This window comes from Anguilla rostrata, chromosome 8 (genome assembly GCF_018555375.3).
Source record: "Anguilla rostrata isolate EN2019 chromosome 8, ASM1855537v3, whole genome shotgun sequence".
NCBI classification, from domain to species: domain Eukaryota; kingdom Metazoa; phylum Chordata; class Actinopteri; order Anguilliformes; family Anguillidae; genus Anguilla; species Anguilla rostrata.
Genome location: NC_057940.1, coordinates 5168189 through 5180338, shown reverse-complemented (window position 1 = coordinate 5180338; position 12150 = coordinate 5168189). Strand labels below are relative to the sequence as shown.

Here is a 12150-nt window from a genome sequence, read left to right as displayed (position 1 = left end):
TGGAGAGGCATTACTACAACTACAACTACTCCGTCGGTTGGTCTCTGTCTCTCTTACAGATTTAGTGCTGTCCAGACACACATCCTCGTTCTCCTACTCCTTCATTTGTGTATATCCTAATAAATATTTAAAATTTTCAGAGTTTGGACCTTTTTATTTTATGAAAATCCTGTTGTTGGATTAATCTGATTCAGACAGTGGCCTGTATTGTAGTCACATTTTGTCAGTAATTAATGCACACGGTTTTATTTATTTATTTTTCATCTCAATGTAGAGTGATTCTCCTTGTGATTACAATATGCGCAGATTGTCAGTGACTGTAGCATACTTGGCTGTGTGTGCAAGAAGCATGGTTTTATCCACCATTTAATCCCTTGTTTTTAAGTAAACTGGTACCAGTCTTGTTGCCCCTCTCTGTACTTTTCTTACAGTGCTTCTACGACCCATATTTCATGTGTGGTCTGTGGTGTGTAATTTTATTACAAACGACTGCTCGCAGTTTCTCCAATGGATTCGGCTCATTCTCATGATCCCCATTTCAATGTTTAAAGCTCAGCAAGACTTGGTGAACTGAGGTGTTCCAATTTGTAACATTTAGTGTGTAAAGAATCGGGATCTGGCTGAAGGTGCTTTTGGGTAATTTACCTGTGCTCCTGGGTCAGTGGAGACTCTTCCAAATTCAGAAGGAAAAAGTCAAATCTGGGATAATATTTGGAGACAGTTTGGTCATATCTGTATAACCCCTAGATTCAAATGGGCTGGTTTGGACGTTCCGAAATATGTATCATGTGATTCCGCTTTGCTCTGCAGTGTAGCTGAGCCGCAAAATAAATTTAGGTACTTCCTCTTTGGGGGGAAGGGGTGGCGGCCAGAGCCGCCTGAAAATCACACGTAGTATTGAACTGCTCTGGCCTCTTACTCACTGTCCCATTCCAAGAAAGTTAAATTCTCTCCTGTGCAAGATTTGGTGGTTTCACCGAGATAATCGTTGCTGTTCCCTTTTGTCCCTTGGTCTTAGAAACCGGCATTACTGTTCCTTTCTCTTCACAGTGGTCACGGTGACCAGCTTTACTGTTCCTTTTTGTCCCTTGGTCTTAGAAACCGGCATTATTGTTCCTTTCTCTTCACAGTGGTCATGGTGACCAGCTTTACTGTTCCTTTTTGTCCCTTGGTCTTAGAAACCGGCATTACTGTTCCTTTCTCTTCACAGTGGTCATGGTGACCAGTAGTCATGGTGACCAGCACTACGGTTCCTTTCTGTTCACAGTGGTCACGGTGACCAGCTTTACTGTTCCTTTCTGTTCACAGTAGTCATGGTGACCAGCATTACGGTTCCTTTCTGTTCATAGTGGTCATGGTGACCAGCATTACTGTTCCTTTCTGTTCACAGTGGTCATGGTGACCAGCTTTACTGTTCCTTTCTGTTCACAGTGGTCACGGTGACCAGCATTACTGTGTCTTTCTGTTCATAGTGGTCATGGTGACCAGCATTACTGTTCCTTTCTGTTCACAGTGGTCATGGTGACCAGCTTTACTGTTCCTTTCTGTTCACAGTGGTCATGGTGACCATCATTACTGTTCCTTTCTGTTCACAGTAGTCATGGTGACCAGCATTACTGTTCCTTTCTGTTCACAGTAGTCATGGTGACCAGCATTACTGTGTCTTTCTGTTCATAGTGGTCATGGTGACCAGCTTTACTGTTCCTTTCTGTTCACAGTGGTCATGGTGACCATCATTACTGTTCCTTTCTGTTCACAGTAGTCATGGTGACCAGCATTACTGTTCCTTTCTGTTCACAGTAGTCATGGTGACCAGCATTACTGTTCCTTTCTGTTCATATGTGACATACTGGTCTTTCTGTCAGGGCATGGTGACCAGCTTTACTGTTCCTTTCTGTTCACAGTGGTCATGGTGACCATCATTACTGTTCCTTTCTGTTCACAGTAGTCATGGTGACCAGCATTACTGTTCCTTTCTGTTCACAGTAGTCAAGGTGACCAGCATTTCTGTGTCTTTCTGTTCATAGTGGTCATGGTGACCATCATTACTGTTCCTTTCTCTTCAAACTGGTCATGGTGACCAGCATTAGTGTTCCTTTCTGTTCACAGTGATCATGGTGACCAGCATTACTGTTCCTTTCTGTTCACAGTGATCATGGTGACCAGCATTACTGTGTCTTTCTGTTCACAGTGGCCATGGTGACCTCTCTCTTCCTCTTTCTGATGTAAATGTCCTCAGTCGTCATCTGCGGATTATTCATGCTCTGGCCAAGAACAACACATTTTGGTCAACAGTATTAATTATGCCCATCTTACTCGTACCCATTATACACGGTGAATAAACAGTGTCGCCATAGACCGTGTGAGGAAACGGTGGTGCCACAGTGTGCTGGTGCATGCGAGTAAAGCACAATCACAGGATCCGTTGCTTTAACAGTAAAACTGGCTCTGCAGTGGCAGCGCTGCCTGCAGGAAGTGGTTCACGTCAGGGCCCTGTCCTGCTATCTCCTTCTGCTCAGCTGTGTGTGTGTGTGTAAGAGAGTGTTTGTGTGTGTGTGTGTGTGTGTGTGTGCATATGTGTGAGTGTGTGAGAGAGCGTGAGAGGGAGTGTGTGTGTGTGTGTGTGAGAGAGAGTGAGTGTATGTGCGTGTGTGAGGGTGCGTGTGTAAAAATGATATACTGCGCATTTTGAATGTACAGTTTGTAGCTCTTCGTTTCATACCACATTTGCGGATCTTGAAAGTTAAAACTGAAGCAAATGGAATGCCCTTACTTCCCCTTCGGCCATCGCTTTTTTTAAAGACGGAGGCGGCATTTTGAAGGGGGTGGTCCAAATGGCAACTCAGATTGGACACCGCTTGGCCACTTCCTTCCCCTGTCGTGAGCTACCAGCGCGTGTGACTGCAACGCCTCGACAGAGACCACTCCGCCGGATTCATCGACAGAAGTCCTCTCCGAGTCGAACTCTGGTCACGCTTCATACTTCGTGTCTGGAAAGATGAAGTTTAAACCGTTGTTTTTGATCGCTTCGCTGCTGAATTTTGGAAGCGCCGGTGAGTGTGAAACGTTTGCGTTTTCTTTTTCCTAAACGCACCCACCCACCCACCCCCTGCGACATCAGCACCCTAGAAACTGAAAGAAATGCCTGTGTAGTGTATCCCATCTACCTTGCGTGTAATATGTAATGCGTGGCATGTAGCGTGATTGAGGAGTTCTGCACATTCAAATAGTTCATTATTCACTCGGTCTGTGTGTAAGTCTGCACGAATAATAATAAGGGTCGTCTTGAACATAATCTATCTCAAATACATTTCCATAAAATAAAAATAAAAATCAATTCGAGTTAAAAAGCAAATGTGTCTTGGTTAGTAAATTAATTGGTTACTAAAAATGCAATTTTGTTTTTTTTTTCGGAGTAAACATTAAACATTGGGGCAGTGTTTTATAAAATAAATTGCTATTAATAATTATTAATAATAATCTTCATGTCATGTTAAAATAAGTAGCCTATTATTTTGTCTACGGTGAAAACATAATGGGAACAGGGTTTAAATATCTGAGTCTGAGTGTTTAAATGTCTGAGTCTGAGTGTTAAAATGATTGTTGTGTTACAATAGTATTGCTTGTTTGTTGTATTGTTACTGCATAAGAATTATTTCATTCGTTCATGTGTAGCTACTAATTGGACTCGTTTGTATTCTTGTCAGAGTTGAATTAACGCTGAACTTTTTTTACTGTGTGTGTTTGCACGAGACCGTACGGTATGCTAATGGTGAATTTCCAGAGTCTGATGTACATTTACTGTGATTCTCTGTTTCTCCCATAAGTACCAGTAGTGTGGAAACCAAACGCAAACGAGAAGTTGACCGTTTTAATTAATTTGGACTGTTCACGAGCTGCACTCAATTCAACACGACATTCACTCAACAAAAAAATGTTGAGTGAAAGCTGACCCCGCTTTATATGAATTTCAATAATTATTTCAGATGTGCTGTTAATATCTCAAAGGGAATTAACTTTTAATCGTTTAAAAAAGTAAAATTCAAGTCTTAGTTATGTTATTCCCTCACTTGCGACGTTCCTCCATAATTGAAATGAATTCATTATTGAAGTGAAAGCTGGATACTGACGTCTTGTTGATCTAAAACAAAATGTTTTGACGATACAAACAATCATAAGTATGCATTTGCCTAAAAAATATAAACAACAAGGATATAATATAACCAAGTTACATATTTTTAATGAATGGTGGGTTCCTCCAAACAGCTTGATTTTAACCAGAACGCGATAGTCGCCAGTGTAATTTTTGTGTTCATCACTTGAATAATGTAGCCTGTTTATAAAGTTATGTAAAATCATTATTTGTTCTAACCCGCATGAACCATACTTCTCATGGAGTAAGTATTCACAAAAGGCACCACTAATAGTGCATCTGTCATACCAATCTTATTCTGAAGCAGCAATAGGTACACCTATGCGTTTTTGTGATTCGAAGGCAATTTCTGACCGGAAGATTTTCCCTGAAATATTGTTTTTCAGTTTATGGACAAAAAATAGAAATCGTTTCAGTATAAATAAGTAGTCACGTGAGAGTAAATTAATTGGTGGTGATGGTCTTCCGTAAGCAAAACAAAGAAGTATTCCCTCAGAGAGAAAATATGGCATTTTGGAAAAAAATCAACGGTCATCACGGTCCCTGAGAAAGAGGAAGTTCTGCGTGAGTCAAGTGCTTATGAGTTTTAATACACAAATTTCGCCGAAAAGGAAGGGTAGGAATAAGGCGGAATATGTCTTTGGCAACAGGAAATACTGCTAAATATTTAAACTGAACAGTAATGAGAGTAACTAGATTATTATTTTTGCTGTTGCTTTTCAGTCTCTTGTTAATGGAGATGCTTTCCAAAGGCATAAAATAAAACCTTCCCTTTTGAGAATTGCTTCAAACAACTGAATCAGTACTCTAGCTTTAAACACACCGAGGCCTGTACTGCTGTGCCACATTTAGCCGTGTTTGTGCACCTGCACCTCGCTTTGGTTTTATGCAGAGACGTGCGCAGAACTGTTTTTGTCTCGCTTATTAATTTTATACGACACTAATGTGCTGTCAGCTGGATTTCCAGACTTCACTGACGCACTCTTTTCTGTCATGGTACAAATTGCACCTTTTCATTTCCTGTGACAAATCCAGAAATATACATTTGTGGGGCGACATAGCTCAGGAGGTAAGAGTGGTTGTCTGGCAGTCAGAGGGTTGCCGGTTCGATCCCCCACCCTGGGCATGTCGAAGTGTCCCTGAGCAAGACCCCTAACCCCTAATTGCTCTGGTGAATGCGAGGCATCAATTGTAAAGCGCTTTGGATAAAAGCACTATGTAAATGCAGTCCATTTACATTGAAATCCAGATTATCCGATCTTAACTTCTCCGGTTTGATCGCAGTTCTGTTTGTTGTTGTCATTGTGGCTCTTGTTAAAAATTTTTTTTTCAGAATTACTGACCCGTAGATGTAGGATCTAGAGTTGCTGCTGGTGTGGCAGTACCCTTGTCTGGACAAGGGACCTGTGCATGGGGGTGCAGGAGAACAGTGAAAGTAATGACCTTCCCCAAATCTAAAATATTGAAATATCATTTTGTAAATGCTGCTTTACATGGGTATACCTATAACATTACACAAAAATAAAATCCAAAGGAAGAAACAATATTTAAATCGGGTGAGGGAAGCTACGGTGCAGTCGGACGATGTGAGTCTTCAAGTCTGTGCCGGACGATGGGCAGGGTTTCTGCTGCTCTTGACCGTAGCGGGACACTCATTCCACCACCGTGGCTGCCGGAACAGACAGGAGACGTGACCTTGAAGTGCAGGCCAATGGCGGGGGGGCTGGGGCAGATGGGCCTGAAGTGGCACAGCAGAGAGGTCTGGTGGGTGTGCAGGGTCTTCTGAATATGCAACGGAAGCTGCCCCTTTAACTGCTCGACGGGCGGGCGCCATTTTGAATTTGATGTGGCGTTGATAGAGAGAGCCAGTGGAGGGAGATAAGAGGGGTGTGATGTGGCTGACTCTGGGGAGGCCGTAGATCTGATAAGCGGCAGCGTGTTTGTGAATGAGCTACAGAGGCATGATGAGGGCGGAGGCTGGATGGCCAGACAACGAGACGCTAAAAAAAAAAAATTAATTTCAGCCGCTCTTGTTCTGGCACGACTCCTTTGCAACTCAACCAACATGCATGAAAAAGAAAAAGGACAAAAACTAAATGCAAACATTTCAGCCGCTCTTGGGGGAGCAATGGAAGTAAAAAAAAAATGTATTTGTTGTAAAACACTTTAAAATGCCGGCGCCTTTCGGCTGAGAGCTTTGTGAGGACAATCTTGCAGTATCACCCTGACGAAGGCTCAACGGAAACTTGTTGTCCTTTTAAAAAAATGTTTTACAATAAACACATTTTTTACTTCCATCGCTCACCCAAGAGTGGCTGAAATTTTTTTGCATTTAGTTTTTGTCCTTCTTTTTCACGCACGTTGGTTGAGTTGCGAAGAGTTGTGCCAGAACATTGTTCAATCCAGAGGCAAGGAGGGCGTTGTATAAGTCCGGACGGGAGATGATCAGCCCCAGGACTAAGAGCTGGGTTGTGTGGGTGGTGAAGAAGGGATCGATTCTCCAGATGTTGTGCAAGAAGAGCTAATACTGATTATTTTATCATAACTCTGTTTCACATCACCGCCCCGATGTGTAGCATGCAACATACAAAACTCACGACCAGATCTTCACTGGTCTGTGCTGTTTTCAAATGCTAGAGCCAGTCAGACAGAGAGCATTTAATGGTAAATGGACTGCATTTATATAGCGCTTTTATCCAAAGCGCTTTACAATTGATGCCTCTCATTCGCCAGAGCAGTTAGGAGTTAGGGGTTAGGTGTCTTGCTCAAGGACACTTCAACATGCCCAGGGCGGGGTTTGAACCGGCAACCCTCCGACTGCCAGACAATCAGTCTTACCTCCTGAGCTAAGTCGCCCCCTTTAATGGGTGTTTAATGGGTGTTCTCTTGTAACAGTCAGTTTTTGGTGTTAAATTGTTTGATTCTCTATTAATAGTCAGTGTTCTATGTTGCGTTATTTGGATCTCTGGTAACAGTCAATGCTCTTTGTTACATTAGGAGTCCCTGGTAACAGCGAATGTTATATGTTACATCATTTTGATTCTGGAGTAACAGTCAGTGTTTTATGTTACATTATTTGATTCCCTGGTAACAGTAAAGTTGTAAGAAATCAGAACATTAGAACATTTAAAAAATGTAAGATGTTATGACGAGAATAGGCCATTCAGCCAAACTTGGCTCATCATTCCTTTTTTAAATAAAAAAAAAATAGGTACACACTATAGATAATAAATAATCAACATAAAAACCAACAAAACCAATAAAAACAAGCGAGCAGTGAATCAAACAATCAGTAAAAATAATCAAACTCTCAAAAACAATAAAACCCAATATAAAACAATAAAATCAGAACAGTGTAAATCAGCAAAACCAATAAAAAGCAAATAAAACAAAAACAAGGCAAATAAGTAAATAAATAGATATATAAATAAATAAGCAAATAAATAGCCAAATAAAAAACTACAGTGTACCCAGTACTGTATCAAGCCTGGCTGTGAATACCACCAGATTCTTTGCTTCAACCACTTGTACTGACAAACTGTTCCCAGCATTAATAACTCTTTGAGAAGAGGAAACTCTCCATATGACTGTTCTGAATTTTCCATTTGGATGACTTTAGCCTGTGGCCCCATGTTCTGCTAACAGAGTTCAGCCTAAAGAATCTTTTGTGGCTCAACTTACTGATCCCTTTAAGTAGTAAGAAAACCTCTGTAAAAACCCCCACAAAGTTATCTCTTTTTAAGGCTGAATAAATGAAATTCCCCAAGTCTATCCTCATGAGCTATTCAATTTCATGCCGGTAGCCAGTTTAGTTGCCCTTCTATGTACTTTATCCAGAGTCTCTATATCTTTATTGTAACACTGTGCCCAAGTTACTCCAAGTGACGTAGGTCTAACCAACGCATTATATAATGATTATATAATGTCAAGATAACATAAAACATATATAAAACCATAGAGTAACGGGGCCCGAACGGAAGACATTTCTGTTTGGGACCAAGTCTGAAGACGAGGATGCTGACAACATGTCAACTGTGTATGCCAGAACCAAATATGTGATGGCGGGAGAGAGGAAATGCCCTCCCCCCCCTCCTCACATCCCCTTTCAGAGGCCTGTAAGAGTGCTAATTTTGGGTGAGGCATGCAATGTTTAACTTTATCTGCGGTGTGATTAGGTGATATATGTGCGTCAGCGCTGGAGAAGGGCCTGGTGTCCGTTAAAACAGTGCAGAACACAAAAATGCATATGATACCTTATTTTAAATATTAAGTAATATTTTAATAATATTTAATTAAATAATAAAGTTGCCAGGTTTTTTTTTTGAGGAAAAAAAGGTCATTGTACTAATATTTAGATTTATGTCATTTTGTCTTGAAATATATTATTTGTTAAAGAATAATTAGTTATGTTCCAAAAAATATTTCAGATTACTGTACAATTTCAGGTTATCTTTTGGTTTTAATTGTTTTGATACAGTACAGAAAGGATAGTGGTTTGCTATTTCTGATACATTTTATACACTAAAATCAATGAAAGAGATGATGATGATGATGATGATGATGATGATGATCAGTGTAGTGAAGATAGTGTTGATGATGATGATGCGTTTTTGCTCATGGTGTGTAGCGGCGGGGCCAGATACGTATGTCTGCTACATTTTGGATGGAATCCTATTTGTTTACGGCATCGTCTTGACTGTGCTGTACTGCAGACTGAAGGTAAAGACCCAAATGCTACTGCTACACCCAACTACTGCTGCTGTACTCAACTGCTACTGCTACACCCAACTACTGCTTCGACACCCAACTAATGCTGCTACACCCAAACACTTCTGCTACTCCCAACTACTACTTCTACACCCAACTAATGCTGCTGCACCCAAATACTGCTGCTACACTCCACTACTGCTGCTGTACCCTACTACTACTACACCCCACTACTGCTGCTACACCCAACTACTTCTGCTACTCCCAACTACTGCTGCTACACCCAACTACTACTGCTACACCCAACTACTGCTGCTACACTCCACTACTGCTGCTACACCCAACTACTGCTTCTACACCCAACTACTTCTGCTACACCCCACTACTTCTGCTAAACCCAACTATTGCTGTTACACCCAACTACTGTTGCTAAACCCAGATGCTACTACTGTTACTCTCAAATACACCTGTGCCTTTGTGTTTTTCCTGCAGATGGGGTCAGGAAGCAATTTAGGTCATTCTCAGGTGAGTGTGCGAGTGTGAGTGTGTGTGAGAGTGTGTGTGTGTGTGTGTGTGTGTGTTATATTGATGTTACAGTGATATATTTGGGGAGGTCAGATCACAGATGCGGTTGCCTATGAGAACAGGAGGCTGCCGCTGTATTTGCAGTTCCTTCTTCTTCTTCCCGTCACTTCTGTTTTTCTCTCGGACCGTGGTTTCTTTTTCTCTGTCTCCAGTCTGCTGTGTGCGCGCGTCAGTTTCCTGTTTCAGAGAAGTGACCACCGTGTCTGTATTTATAAACACACAGTCACAGTTTCCACTTAGCGTACACTCACGTAAAAAAAGACACACACACACACACATACACACACATGCTCGAATATAACAAAACCGCATATGGTATGGTTCATGTGTGGTGTAACTTTGTATGTGGCGACAAATTAATATTTTTATTATACGACAGGAGATTCTCTCTGAGAGAGAGAGGGGGAGCGAGAGGGAGAGGGAGATAGAGAGAGAGACGAAGCGAGCGAGATGGAGAGAGACTGAGCGAGTGAGAGGGAGAGAGAGAGAGAGAGTGATGGAGAGAGAGGGCGAGAAATAGAGAGAGAGACGGAGAGAGCGAGAGGGAGAGAGACAGAGCGAGCGAGAGGGAGAGAGAGAGAGGATCACTTTTCTCTCCTCTTCCTCTCCTTGTTCTTCCGCTTTTAGCCCCAGGAGGGACTTTCACAATTGGGGGGTGGGGCGGGGGCTGTGAGTGTGTAAGTGTGCGTGTGTGAGTGTGTGTGTGCGTGAGTGTGTGTGCGTGTGTGCATGTATGTGTACGTGTGTGTGTGAATGTGAGTGTGTGAGCATGTGTGAGTGTGTGTGTGCGTGTGTGTGTGAATATGAGTGTGTGTGTGTGTGTGCATGTATGTGTACGTGTGTGTGAGCGTGTGTGTGAGTGTGTGTGTGTGTGTGTATGTATTACTGCTGTTGATGTAGTAAACATTATTGTTTTTTTTTATTTTATAGAAAAAACCTGAAGAAGGCATCTACACTGTAAGATGATTTTAATTATTTAATAACTGTTATTTGTAGTATTCTTTCATATTTCATTATTAGGGAATATTATGTGTTTGGACTAGGGTCTCAGTTCATCATAAATTGCAATTTATTAAAAGCATCTGTCAACATCTTGAGAAACGCATTAGAACAAGTGTTTTGGTCTCTGCAACAAAATACGGTTTTGTTTCATTTCCCGTTTATTGCTCACTGTGTTATGATTTATTACATTACATATTTGATCGTTAATTTCCCTATTACTGTCCCTTGTGCTGTTTGCTTAAATGCCCTTTTTGGAGTCCCTTTGGATAAAAGTGTCCACCAAATGACTACATTTGCAAGTCATTGTAAATTGATGTTGATTACTGATTATTGATTATGTTCCTGAATATTCCACTTTCATTTTTCCCTTTTTGTCTACCCTTCCCAGGGATTGACCCCTCATGCCCAGGACACCTATGAGACCATCGGGGGTCAGAAGAAATGAATGCCGTGAAAGAGTGCCTGGAAGAAAGGGGGCGGGGTTTCAGCAAAGCCCCGCCCTTTTCAATTATGTCACACCAATTTCCACGTCTGGTTCTCTCAGGGCATCAACCATCAGCTTCTGGACCATGAGCAAAGCTTCTTATTTTTAATTTGTTTGCTTATGACGATGTTATATCCGCATATGTGTGTGAGTGTGTGTGTGATAAGATTTGTATGCGAGAGAGGGAGAACTGTGTATTTGTATGTTTGTGTGTGTGTGTGTGTGTAAGATGTGTATGCGAGAGAGGGAGAAATGTGTATGTGTGTGTGTGTGTGTGTGTGTAAGATGTGTATGTGAGAGAGGGAGAAATGTGTATTTGTACGTGTGTGCGTGAGAGAGAGAAATGAGCAGGTGTTCATGTGTTTATTTTATTCTTATTCTGTGTTTTCTTATGTATCTATGTGAAGCACTTTGAATGTGCTTTTGTGTATGAAAGATGCTATATAAATAAACTTGCCTTGCCTTGCCTTGCCTTATGAGAGAGAGAGAAAAAAAAGAGGTTTGTGGGGCACTAAGCAAGAAAGTGTGAAATGTATTCTCGGTTTTTCAAATAGCCTTTTTTTTAAAACTAAAATGTTCTTTTACAAAGTCATCATGCTAATTTTAATCTGTGTTTTAAAACAAAAATGTAATTGATGATACGTATGTGTTTTTGTATACAAATATAAATGAAAATAAAATTAATGCCAGAAGAAACTAATTGAAAATATTAAAAGGTATTTCTGTGTTTGTGACTGAAAGTGTGTGCATGTGGTGAGGGTGGGCATGTATGTTTATAAGCTATATTGCACATGTTTGTGAATATCTGTGTGTGTGTGTGTTTATACACGCATGTGAGTGTGTATATGTATGTTTGTATGCATATGTGTGTGTGTTTATAGTTGCATGTGAGTGTGTATATGTATGTTTGTATGCATACATGTGTGTGTGTTTATACATGCATTTGAGTGCTTATATGTATGTTTGTATGCATACACGTGTGTGTGTGCATGTGTGTTCCTGGAGGTGGTAATTACTGGCTGGTTATTTCTGTGGTCCAGCTTCCGTTTCCATCACCATGGTAACATCAGCACTCTTCAACCACACGGTGTCCAATCACATCCTGTTCTAAGAGGTACTGCGTGTCAATGTATGACGTGTGACACAATGTGTGTGTGTGTGTGTGTAAGGAGAGAGAGAGAGAGAGAGAGAGAGAGAGAGAGAGTGCAGCCACATGCGT

The 12150-nt window shown here is 41.2% G+C and overlaps 1 protein-coding gene and 1 long non-coding RNA gene across 6 annotated transcripts in view; both read left to right on the top strand.

Moving 5' to 3' along the window:
* LOC135260649 (uncharacterized) overlaps positions 1-134 on the top strand; it is a 632-nt gene extending 498 nt beyond the window's left edge. Inside the window, exon 3 of the long non-coding RNA XR_010331709.1 lies at positions 1-134. This exon is cut by the window's left edge and continues 61 nt beyond it. This is a non-coding gene — a long non-coding RNA (uncharacterized LOC135260649).
* Positions 135-2861: 2727 nt separating this feature from the next.
* On the top strand, positions 2862-11646 carry LOC135260647 (high affinity immunoglobulin epsilon receptor subunit gamma-like). Of its 5 annotated transcripts, none has more exons than XR_010331708.1 (6): positions 2863-3059; positions 8781-8872; positions 9353-9385; positions 10376-10402; positions 10836-11125; positions 11182-11646. XR_010331708.1 is itself a non-coding variant. In XM_064346069.1 (5 exons), exons 1-5 carry the CDS (start codon positions 2999-3001, stop codon positions 10890-10892), a joined length of 264 nt encoding a protein of 87 aa, XP_064202139.1. In that variant the 5' UTR covers positions 2862-2998; the 3' UTR covers positions 10893-11646. The 5 variants fall into 5 exon arrangements, 2 of the variants coding, with proteins under 2 accessions (XP_064202139.1, XP_064202138.1); XR_010331707.1 differs by having other exon boundaries at positions 11178-11646; XR_010331706.1 differs by having other exon boundaries at positions 10836-11131.
* Positions 11647-12150: the final 504 nt, after the last annotated feature.